Source organism: Heloderma suspectum, chromosome 4 (assembly GCF_057233095.1).
Source record: "Heloderma suspectum isolate Gila_16-S chromosome 4, 16-S_ref, whole genome shotgun sequence".
Classification (NCBI taxonomy): Eukaryota; Metazoa; Chordata; class Lepidosauria; order Squamata; family Helodermatidae; genus Heloderma; species Heloderma suspectum.
Genome location: NC_139461.1, coordinates 7980246 through 7993057, shown reverse-complemented (window position 1 = coordinate 7993057; position 12812 = coordinate 7980246). Strand labels below are relative to the sequence as shown.

Sequence of the window (12812 nt, the reverse complement as noted above, 5' to 3'; positions counted from 1 at the left end):
GAGAATGTTTGACTCAGCCTCACCAAAAATAAAAGGGCAGTTGTATGACCTCCTGGCAACCTTCCATGGGCTTAATGCATCAAGCAGTTTCAGACTCCTCCGTGCCTAAGATATTTATTATTCCTCCCTGCTATCCTGTGTGATGAATTATTCAAATTACCTGAATTATAGGTAATAATATTATGGATACAAGCCCTGGAACCATAATCCTAGATAAGTCAATGTATTACCTCTCCTAAAAGAACTTTTTATATACTGGACTTATTAGAACTTGTGTGATTGTCAGTGCAACCTTATACATGACTACTCAGAAGTACATCCCACTGAGTTCAATGGGCCTTACTCCCAGGTAAGTGGACGGAGAATTGCAGCCTTAGACTTTAAGTGGCTTCTGGGGCTTCCAAGACAATCCTATTCATGTCTATTCAGAAGAAAATCCCACTTTTCAGAAAAAAAAGGGCTCCCAGGTAAATGTGTGTAGGATTGCATCCTGGAGGCATCAAGCCAGGGACTTGCAGGAAAAACAAGAAGATAATGGGCCCAGACAAGGGCATTTTGGGGAAATATGTGGCATAATGTGTGGGAAGGAAGAAAACCAAGATAAGAGGTAGAAAGTCAGCTCCAGAGATGAAGGCACATGCCTGAGCTCAGGGCGAGCCCTAAGATAACCAGCCCCCCAGGCATTTCCCTCACCCCCAGTCGGCAATATTACGAAGTTGTGCTTATAAGGCTTACAGTATTTATTGTGCTTATACAGCCAGTTAATATCACTTCAAAGTAAAGCCCTGTTCTGCTGATATTTATCTAAAGCAAATGGCATCAAACTGGAACTTTAAAGAAGTTAAAAAAACTTTAAAAAACTTTAAAAAAAGAAGCATACTTTAAAGCTAACTGATGGAAATTCAGTTTCCCACCAACAAACTGATGGAAATTCAGTTTCCCAACCATCACTAACCCAACAACCTGTAGAAGTGCGCAACAACAAAAACAAGGTTATAAACGCTTACTGCTTTTTTCACAGACAGGGCAACCGACAAACCCTGAGGCACTTGAGTTAACCTTCAGTGTGGTGCCTGGGGCAGCCGCCCAACTCACCCACCCATGAGGCCAGCCCTGCCTGAGGTTTGGCGGATTCAAAAGCACCTACGTCGATTTGAGGGCCCAAGTGACGATGGACACCCAACAGAAGCACATACCTTTGTCCGTTCATAAGAAGGCAAGGAAGTGCTTTGACTGGGGACCCAGCTTTGCCTTCCCAAGCTTTCCTCCAGTGGGAGCCACCCCAGTCAAGATGTCGGCTGGAGAAGCTTTCCCTGCTGTGCACCTTCTCCCATTGGGGAGGACAACGGGCAGGCAAAGTTCTTAATGTGCTGCTCCCCCTCCCAATTGGAATGGGGGGCAGCATTCAGGGAACCCCTGCTGGCCCTGAAGGGACCCTGGCTGAGCCCCTGCAGGGCAGACGAGCTGGCCTGGTGGGCCAAATTGGCCCGCAAGCTTGAGGTTCCCCATCCCTGCCCTAAACGGCTTGAGACCTAAATCCCTGATGGAGCACTTCCTTCCATACCAGCCTGCCTGTGCATTAATATCTTCCCTTTCTCCAAGTACCATTGGTTGGCGAAGTGCATTATGCATGTAGAAGGCAAAGAGCCTCTCCTGTAATGGCGCAGCAGTTTCACTATATTCTCCCCCCAAGCAAGTGTGACTGGTGAGGACGCTACAATCTTTTCATCACCAGGTCAAGAGATTTTTATTGTCCTGGCATTTAAAATTGGTTTTATGTCCCCCTGTCAGCTTTATAGTGTTGTTGCCTCTTTGTTTGTTGTTCGTACCAAGAATATTTTGTTTTTGTTATATTGTATTTTTTTATAATTGTATGCTTCCCTGGGATACATTTTAGAGGAAGGGCAGATTTTTTTAATAAAGAAATATATGTCCTACAGTAATTCAAAATATACCCCAGCTGTTATGGTATGTAGAACAGCTGGTGGAGTGCTCCATGCGCCTTGGGCTGCTATATTTTGCACATTTAGCAGATAGAAGGGCTGGCTGAATGCAGTGGGACTTACTTCTGAGTAACCATGCATGGGATTGCACTATTCGTGTCCATCTGCAGAGATATGACTTCTAGGGATCCAGAAGAGGGAGCTAAATTCTGAAGAGCAACAGTAGCCACTTGCGGTAACAACATTTTAAACAAGGCATCTCCAAGGAACTAGAAGAGGGACTAAAAATAGGGACTGGGACTGGCCATCAGTTAACAGCTGATGGGGCTTATGGGCGGGGGAGGACTACAGTCCAGAATATGTCTGGAGGATAAGGCCTCAGCCTCTGGAATTGGAAAATGGGACGCCAAAGATTCACTTGTAGCTTTTTACACAGCCCATATGGGCAATTCCAGTTACACTGGTTGCCACTCTAAGGCGTCTGTACATCAAGCAAAAATCCCGCATCCTTAATGGGGCTTTCTTCTTCCAGAGTCTTTCCGAGTTTACGATGGGCTCCTTTAGAAGGCGAACACATGATTTGGAATTGAAAACTTCCCTTCAGCAATGCTCTATATGTTCAATGAAAGAGCACCATCTAGTGGCTGAATTATAACGCAACAGTGGCATTTCACACTGCCAATATGGCACCATTACGGTGCACATATCGCAGCTTATCTTCAATCTTTTTGAAAGCAGGGTAAAGGGGGGAAAGCACGGGAGCTGTTCTGGAGGCTGAGAATGTCATGTAATGGACCTGCAAACCTCGGTGAGTGGCCAATTATGAGGGTGCAATAAAAGCCTCATATAGAAATGCCCTAAATGCCAATATGAAGCCAGAGCAAGAGGCAGGTGAACAAGCAGGTGAAGAGGAGGAACAGGTCCAAGGGGGGTTGTCAGTGGGCCCCTACTGGGGTGAGGGCCCTCAGCAGGTGCCCAGCCATGCCTATCCTTAACACCAGCCCTGTCAGTAAAGCAGATCTGGGCCTTCTCCCTGGAATGCACATCTAATGCCAGTCCACTTTCCCTGCTTGTGCTTCACATGCAATAACAACAACAACAGTCCATGCTTATTTGAGAATGCAAGCTGGCATAATTATTGGTGATGCTGTCTAAATGTTACTGAACAATCCTTCTGTATTTATTACTTGCTGTTGGACTGTGTGTGTTTTTAATTGACAGTTATATTCATGGTTTTAATTATGTATTATTTAGATTGTTTTGTTATTATTGTGGCTTTATATTTTGCCCAGCACATCTAGCACTACTTGCAGGAGAGAACTGCCGCCTAGCAATGCTAAAAAATAAACACATGTTGAAAAATAAAGAGTAAAATGCAACCTAATGGCCAACGACAGCTTAGACAATTTAATACCTACGTTCAGGCTTTTTCTTCTTATTCCCTTACTTAGCATGGCTCTTCTACAAAAATGTGGCTCCATGATTTTACAGTTCAATGATGGATACATTTAGGGTGCAATCCCATGCATGTTTAGACAGAAAGAAGTTCTATAACTCCCAGCATGCCCCAGCCAAAATGGCTGACTGGGGCATGATGGGAGTTGTAGGATTTTTTTCTGCCTAAACATTCATATGACTGTGCTTTTAGTGAGTCAAACATGGAGGCTGGTCCCCTCATGACCGGCAGCCACCCAGTTCTTGACAAAACCCTGCAAGGGTGACACTAGCTTGATGTGTCTAACCCATAAACTCTGGTCTGAAATGAATTTGATTCTGTCTGTTTCATAACTTCACCCCAAGGCTGCTGAGATAAGAGAGGAGTTTTATCACCACAGGACCTAGGAAATTATGACCCTCTGGTAATGCTGGAGGCCCTTTTCAGAAGATGTGGCTTGCATGGTCTCTGTCATTGATTCTTTACATGACACTTTGGAAACAGAACCCACACAGGTTATGAATCTGGGATTGGCTCTGGAATTGCCCATGCAGTGTTCAGACTATCCAGCATGTGATGGCCACATGTGAACAGCCTTGGCATGGTGTACACTGAAGAGTATGAGCACAAATTCCAGTTCTTGGGGAAACCGATGACATTCTCACAGGACGTTAATTTCTGCTGGGGCACAAACCTCCCTAAAAGTCACACCTTTTTATCTGAAAGCCCAGCTTGCTTAATCCCAGCCGTGAGTGTTACTCAGTATTGAAGGGAAAGCACTCTGCACATGTACAAAGGTCAGAGATGTGCTCAAGTCCACAAGCATACAGAAACAAATAGCTGTGGTGGCGGTACTCCAGTTGTAGAACTCTCTCTCTCCTGGGACATTCTCCAAATTGTCTAAGGCTGAATCTACACATAGCAGTTATACCGTTATTGTACCGTCATCATAACTATTGGTACACATGACACCAGTGGGCAACAACAGTTATGAAAGGTTTTCATTTGTCCAAGCTTTTATTGATTAATGATGGTGATTTCTTAGGGCATCTAAGCATTTTCTAAGTTTTATTTGTATGTTGTTCTCTCACTGTTTTTGCTGTTGTTTGTATTTTTAATGTATCAACAGTGGAGTCTCTTTTATAATTGATTATTAAGTAGAAGCCACCTTGGGGGCTTTTTAGAATGGAAAGGTGGATTAGAAATCAACAAACATGCCAACAGCAGTGTGACGGTTGGTTCAGCTGTAGCCCCTTCCCCATCTCCTTTAATCTATCACCCTTCCGCCCTGTCCTCTTGGACAGAGAGATCCTGGTCACTGTTATCCATGCTCTGGTAACGTCCAGACTAGACTACTGCAATGCATTTTAAACAGGCTGCCTTTGAAGGGTTCTCCAAAACTGCAGTTTGCCCCAGATACAGAAGGAAGCTAGGTTGCTGACTGCCAACTGGAAGACGCCACGCTGCTTTTATAACGTTCACACTGGACGTTGTTTCCAAGCATATTTCAAAGCACTGCTGTTAACCCTCCTCTGTGGCTTGAGGCAAGAGGTGGGCGAGCTACTGGTGGATTGCCCCAGATTGGGTCAAAAAGAAGCCACAGCATTTCTCCACGAATCAGGAAATGGATCTGAATTCAGCCGGACCTATCCCAAATAAGCCCCAGGGATGAGGGACAGGAAGAATGGTGGCTTTGCATATGTGTGATGATTGGCTGAGTGAGTGAAGGAGGGAGGTGATGTGTGTGTGCTATATAAACTGTGAGCTGGGCTGTGAGTCAGGCAGGGTTTAGACTAGAGCAGAGACATGATTTGCAAGGATCAGAGATAGAGAAGTGTTAAGATTTTCCAACTGAGGGGGGAGGTCTGCGGTGATTGCAGAGTGCTTGATTTGAGAGCGTGATCTGAGAGAACATACACTAGTAGTACTATTAAGAGTTGTTTATTTGTAGTTCAACAACTGATTTGCTGTAATTAATGAAAAAAATGTTTATACAAATCCTACACCTTCTACTCTTGCCTACATAAAAGGGGAAGGTAATAAAGGAAACAATACAGGTGAAAATATAAACAAGTGTGTCCTCGCAGACAGAGGACCGAGTGTGGGTTGGACCTGAGCCTGAAAGGTCCTGGTGGCAGCATGGTTGTGTGTGAGGAAGGTGTTTCCTGCTTGGAGTGAGAAAGGCCTTGGAGAAGGGGTAATCTCACTAGGAGAAGACAGGAACATCACTGTCCTCTTTCACAGAGGACCATCCTCTTTTTGAAGGTGCCCCCTATTTGAAGGGCCACCCTGTGCAATTCTAGTTCAAAGGTAAAAGACCATAAGAACTGTTGCCCATCACCACTTAGCCCCCAGACAGCAAACTGAACAGCTAAGCCACACCGGTCACCTGGCCACAGTCTTCCACACTTCGGTGAGATGCACCGTATTTCTATTTAAATTACGCTTATTTCTAAATGTTCATCTATGCGTATAAGTTAGCACATGCAAATGTTATGCAAATCACTGGCCTCTTTGATCCTCCTTTTTGGTAATGTGTCTCCTCTTTTTTGGCGATTCATACACAGCCAGCCTAATTATGAGCCCGCAAAGTGATATCAAAGCCCCAGAAGTATGAATTTTGCTTGAGACCATGTACCTGAGGGACCATCTCCTACATGAACCTGGCCAATTATTAAAACTGGAGGCGCTTCTCCCACTATCAGAGTTGAGGTGGGAAAGAGCTTCTAATTCATGGTGCCCCATTTGCAGAACACCCTCCCCCAGGAAGCTTACTTGCCACCAGCGTGGCCACTTACCTATCAGCAGAAGAGAAGACAAAAGAAGACACTGATTTTCATAAAATTGCAATGTGCTCATTGCATTGCCCATCTCAGGGAGAGGTGCAAGTTGAGAAAGAACTGCTACAATTAAAATAGAAAAAAGTATGTCTGGCCATGGTTGAGAAGACTGTGACCAGGTGAGGTGTGAGCCTGCTGTGTCTACTGCCCAGATGCAAAATGTTGATGGGCAACTTCAAGGCTCAGCTGCTCTCCCTCCTTAGGGTTCTTTATCTTTAAACTGGACTTGGGCTGGATCAATGAGGCAGTATATACACACTCATAATAAATAAAGTAAATCAAATAGAGGACTGTCCTCAGAGAGCCCTTCAAACAGAGGAATATCCTCTGTAAAATAGGACACGTGGCTATTGGCTACCCTACCTGCCACCTGGCTGAATGACTTTTAGTCATGGCGGAAGGCCCCTTCCTTTACCCAGACCTTTTAAACTCTTTGGGTAAAATCAAACCCAAGCCCTACTTAGAGTAGGCCCATTGAAAAATGGGACTTAAGTTAGCCATGACTAACTTAAATACCATTTGCTTCAATGGGTCTGCTCTGGATTTATCCTTTAACCCTACCAATGCTGCTTCATTCTTTTAAACTGCTCTCTTTCAAATGTTGTCATATTTTTCCAGGGATGATTTTAATATTATTTTATCTTGGTTGTCATAAGCTGTTGAAGAACTTCATTCAAATAAAGGGCTAGGTCCTTTTTTTTTCTTTTTTTTTAATAAGACTGCATACACACCAACCTGAGAGTAAGCCCCATTAAACGCAGTGGGACATACTTCTCAGTAGACATGTGTAGGATTGCATTATAAACCAATCCATCATGCATAATAAATATTTTGGATTCCAGCAAAGAAAGGAAAGGCAATAAGACAAAGAAGCTGTTGTTAGCTCTACGCTTCAGGCCAGGAAAACTCCCTTTTGGGTACATTTTCTGGGAGGCAGTGTGCTCCAGAGGCCACAGAGAGAGAAAAGTGCCCTACCCAGGTGAGCCACACCTGTTACACACACACCTGCCTCTTTGTTGGTGCTTTTCTGTCACAGACAGTTTCTCCTAAACCCAAGTGACAAGAGAAGGCCCCATGATTCATGATGTTCAGCATTTTTGTAAGGCCACCTCAGTGGCCTAGTAAAAATTCATATATTTTTGTGCCTGTTCATGATGATTCATGTCACAATACTGGGCTGATTTCCAAAAGCTACTGAAAATAGGATTGCAGTGCTTTGGACTAGAGCTTGCAGCATCTTCTCTCTCCCAATTTCTCCCAAAAAACTGAGAGTTGGGTATGGTCCACAATAATTGTTTAATTATTAATTTAGCTATTACAGGATGGTAAGATGTAATTAGACCTGTTCTGCATCCAGTGTTTCCCCTTTAAAGCTTTCCATGGCTTTGCCGCTACGTTCTCTGCCTTTAATTCCTGTGGCATTCCTTCCGGTGACCTTTACTCCTCAAACTCAGCCGTCCTCAGTTGTCTGAAAGACTTCTGCTCCCTCAAGCCACATTGCCCATTCTCTCTTGCTGCCCCCTATTCCTGCAGTTGCCTCCCAGCACACCTACATGGTGCCACCTTTATCTCTTTGTCTTCCTCGAAACCCACCTCTTCCATGAAAGCCTTTCGCTTAACCCTTTGATCTTATGGATTCACCTCTTTCAGCCCAAGGACTGATTTCAGTTTAGGAGAAGCTCTTGGAGGCCACATTCCAGTGAAAAGTGAGGCCAAAGGCTAGCCCTAGGAGAGGCATCTCAGACTTTTAGAATAGGGAAAGTGGGGCAAATGCCAGGAAGCCGCCCAAGAATCGGTAGTTGAGAGAAATGGGTGAGGCCTAGGGAAGGGGTGTGGCCATCTAAAGAATCCTGGAGGGCTGAATTGCATCTCCAGGTGGGCCAGATTTGACCCAGGGCCCTGAATTTCAACAACCCTGCTGTACAGCTTTATGTGCATTGATGGTCTAGACAGTGGAAGCTGGTGGCTCCGATGTCAGTGGGGCAGTGAGTCTGCTTTAGGTTTCAGCTAGAACCAGTCAGAACTCTAAAGGAGCTATCCACAGTGCTTCTGGACTGAAACCCGGAGCAGATTTACTGTCCCACTGACATCGGATCCGCCGGCCTCCACCGGTTCTAGATAAATAACAGACAATAATGATGACAACAATAGCAATAAAAGTAAGACACCTATGAGAGATGCTTCTCCAGCCTCACAGTTTAAAAGGTTCCCTTTATAATAATGTTCCCTTTCTTTGTTCATGGACACAAATTCTTGTAGACGCAACCATGTAAGCTCCTTGGGGCAGAGAGTCTGTCTTTTTTGCTCATGTAACTCGTAAAATGCCACATACGGTGACAGTGCTAGATCAATAAATATAAATAAGAACTGCCTATGCTGGATCAGGCCATGGGTCCGGGTAGTCCAGTCATCTCTTTCCAGCCCTGGCTAAGCCAGAAGAGCTAAAATGAGGACAAGGAGTGACATGATAGTGTTGTTATTTTCCACCATTGCTGCTAATACAGATAATCAGTAACTTTCAGGAGCAGTGGGAAGGCGGTGGAAAATCCATTTTCCATCACTGTTTCTACCAGGGAAAGATGTTTAACTGAAACCAGCCAAACCCACCTTTCCATGGTTCCATCAAGAGTCATCTCCCATATGAGGTTTCTTATATTGGCTCTGGTTTTGTTAGTCGCCTTGAGTATGGCAATGGGACGGCGGAATAACAACCTCACAAACAAGCAAATCTTTTTGGAGATTCTGCCTGGCATCGGATGCGACATTAACGAGCACTGCAAGTTGTTTATCATTAGAGGCAAATGGGCGTTCCAGCGGAGAGATGCATCAAACAGGCCAGCCTGCGTCATTCTCCGACAACAAGCTCTAGGCAGTCTTTGAGGGTTCAAGTCCATTTCCGTCCTGGTGCAAGCCTGGGTGCTTTTCTGACTAAAGCATCCTCTTTCCACTCTGTTCCTTCTGGGCATGTCCCTAGAAGAGCAGGGCGGGGAAGGCAAGAGGTGGGGCCCCAGAGAAGGGATATCTTCTTCTCAAGAACTGAGGGAAACTGTTCTCCTCGACTGCAGAAGATCTGCAGTCTACCAGATCAGGAAAGGGTCTGTGAATGCACAAGGCTCCAGCAGTGCTCATCAGGGCCTTGGGAAAAGGACACAGAGGAGCTGCCTGGATTAGCCAAAGCCTGCAGATTTTGTGTGCAAAATGATGAAGGCATTCCCAGCTGCTTGGCTGATTTTTGTAGCGTCCTTAGAACTTGGTAAGACTGATTTTCATCAAGAAATATTTGTGAGCTACCAGGGTTTGGCTGTGAAATTGGAGTTATTATGTAAGGGCGGGGGGGGGGGGCACTAGGGCTGAATCTTGCTCAAAGATGCTATGGCTGGTTGTGTTTATTCAATGAGTGAGAAAGGCACACTGCACTAGCTCAGAGGTAGTCTTTTCTTTACATTGATTCGACAAGGTTGAGCTCTAGTTGATGGATGCCAGTGGAGAACTCTTGGTTGGCCTCTGGAGCTGGGGACTTTGAACTGATTATGATTTGTAGTAGTAATATTACCACCACTATTGCTACTACTGTAGAGCTGGGCAGAGGGTAGATCTGGATCTATTGTTAAATCTCCGGGTGATTTGCAGTAGATCAGCAAGAATTTCTGACTCTCGGTTTTTTAACAAGAAGAGCAACAACATGATGCTCATCCACTGACCACCACCACAAGTATGCTGCTAAAATGAAGAAACCCTTGGGGTGACCATGAGTGGATTTTTATGTGCTCTGTTCAGTTCTTGTATTCAAAACAAAGGGCTAAACTCAGGAGTTTTTAATTCTACGTGTATACCCTTTGCACCAGGCTGTTTGGCCGCTCTGTGTGGAAACTGTCTCCGCCCTGAGGTGCAAATGCAGCTATGGCCTGAGTGCTCTAAAGGTGCTCTCTTCCACTGCAGTTCTCTCTCTGCAATGCTACACCTGCAAAGAACCCACAGACCTTGGCAACTGTGTGTCTGTCGCCAACTGCTCATCGGAGGAAACCACATGCAAGACGACCGTGCACTCTGTGGATTCAGGTAAGGGGGAGCCCATGCCACGGAAGGCCTAAATGCACCCCTTGTTTCTTGGGTCACTTGTATTCAAAGCCACAGTCACATCTCTCCATTGATCCCGTGGCAACAGGCTGCACAGAGTTGCTCCACTCACGTCCATGTGCAAGTTTCCATTCTCTTTGATGGGAGGGGGTGTTTGCATGCTCTGAGCAGCCACCTCCATGGAAGGGAGATTCCCAGTCACGTGGGAACCCTGGTGAACACTGCTATACCACAGGGCAGCCTTCCTCCACCTGGGGTCCTCCAAATGTGTTGGACTACAACTCCCATCATTCTCTACCAGTGTGCCCTTTGGGGAACACTGCTGTAGGAGCTCTGAACAGAGGCTAGGGAAGTGTCCCCAGTGTGAAATAACAAATTGGGGGGGGGCTTAATGTTATGACTATTCATGGTTTGCCTATTTAAGTATTTTTATCACGCTCCTCAGCCAAAAAGGCTCTCAGTCAGTTAAACAAGACAGTTCCTGCCCGCATGGCTGCAATCTAAAAAGACATGACACACAAGGAAGAGGGGATGGGGAGGGAAAAGGCAAAATGAAGCAGCCTTTCAGCAGGGTTGGTGGAATGGCCCTGCCTCCCTTCTGGTCACTCATTCCCCACTTCGGAGCAGTGAGAAGCCTTGGGACAGCACTACAGGGCTTTGTTTCCTTTGGATGAAAGAGCACTTAGCACTGACGGCTTCTCTGCAATAGCTCTTTATGTACAAGCAGGGCACTGTGGAGGCAAATATACCACTGCAAGCCAGCACTGCCAGGGCTGCACCAGGTCCCCAAAGAGAGGCCCAAACTGCACCTCGAGGATGCTTCTGCCAGCTCACCATTCTCTCTCTGTTTCTCTGCCCCTCTCCCCTGGGCATGTGGCCTTCTCAGGCTCTCATGGGCATCGCATCCCAAGGCTGGAGAGAGATTCTCAGTGAACAGTTCCCACTGGTGAAGCATCCATCAGATCATTCTGGACCATTAGCAAGCCTAGCAACATCCACAACGATAGGACCAGGTTCTGAAAATAGGATGTGCTTGTTTCGAGTGACAAGACGGCAAAACAGCATTACTGATTTTTTGTCCACCTTCTCTTACACTGTCTTCTAATAAATATCTTTCAGGATACCCCTTTTTCGGAAACATCACTGTTACCAAATTGTGTTCCAAAACCTGCGTGCCCTCTGAGCCGGACGGAATTGGCGAGAGTCACCCGGACTACTGCTGTTCCACTGATCTGTGCAACCTTGGTGCAGGGCAGCTAGCCTCTGCCACTTTCTCTGCCCTGGTCTTTACAGCTGCCGTTGCTTTTGCCCTCCTCTGGACCAGATTATAAGGCTTCAAGGAGAGGGCAGGTTGGTTTGGAGGAAGAGCATCCAGAAAAGAAACCTGTCCAGGTAATCCAGAGCAAGAAAACTGCAGAGATGTCCAGGCACTTTGGGGGGACTTCTCTACAAGTCTGTTGATGCTTTCACGTCAAATGGACATAGAGCAGGGAGGTCAAGAAATCATCCAGATTTCAACTTCATGAAAAAATGAAGAATAGGGCTATCTTATTAGGATCCAGCATGCCGTCTGTGTCCATACCTGCTTAATAGTTGAAAACAACATTTCTTTTCCTTTAATGTGTGCCAGTTGGCAGTGTGAACGTAATATTGGAGCCGTTCTTCAGAATGTACCCATCTGACTGGTAGGATATCAGGACCTTTTCCTTGGTATTGGCTCCAATCACTTGACCTGTCTATACTCATCTTTGACGTTATGAGACATGTAATATTTGGGATCTTGATGTGTAAGGCAGACAGGAAAATAGGCGTGTTTGCCCTGTCTAGATGTAAAAGATAGGACACTGGGAGATGTATGATTTCCATTATTCTTTTATGGGATGAGTCAGTCACCAATCCTTCTGGAAGTGCATGGCCTGCTATCTAATGGCCAGTCCAGTCCCTTTTCATGTTAAAAAAAAAGTATAGCTATTTTCAGTTGACAACTGAGGGATGCAGATAAACCTGAAGATCAACTTCTTAAAAATGTATTTTAAAAAAAAAATGGTTTTGCCCTCATGGCTACTGCATAAAGCGTAAAAAAATGCTGGTTGCTTTGGCTAAAACCTAAAATAGATGGTCTGTACAGGGATCCAAAAGGGTTTGAAGGAGGGGGTTGTCCTACTTTTGTCCCCTCCTAATAACACAGCCACTGTCTCCCCACCACCAATGTGGCTCCCATTCCACCTCCGGCTTTGCCCTCTGCAGCCCTGATCTATACTTGGAAGATTGCAGCAGGAATACATTGTGCCCATCAAACAGGATGGTCTAAAGCTGCAAGTTCTGAGCTCACAATTAAGGTGAGCTGAAGTAGGATCCTGGGGAGAGGGGGGCAAGAGAGGCCTGACGGAGCAGTGAATTTGGTTAGTGGCCTCGGGCAAGACACTAATCTCTCAGCCTTTGCTCCTTTTCTGTAAAATGGAAATGTTGCCTAACCTGCAGGACTATTGCGGGAGTGGCAGAGGTCAGGAGCATCAC

General features: G+C 45.6%; 1 protein-coding gene across 1 annotated transcript; it reads left to right on the top strand.

Moving 5' to 3' along the window:
* The first annotated feature begins 9227 nt into the window (after positions 1-9227).
* On the top strand, positions 9228-12328 carry LOC146346515 (secreted Ly-6/uPAR-related protein 1-like). Its single transcript, XM_084847940.1, has 3 exons — positions 9228-9471; positions 10158-10277; positions 11415-12328. Exons 1-3 carry the CDS (start codon positions 9417-9419, stop codon positions 11624-11626), a joined length of 387 nt encoding a protein of 128 aa, XP_084704066.1. The 5' UTR covers positions 9228-9416; the 3' UTR covers positions 11627-12328.
* The last annotated feature ends 484 nt before the right edge of the window (positions 12329-12812 follow it).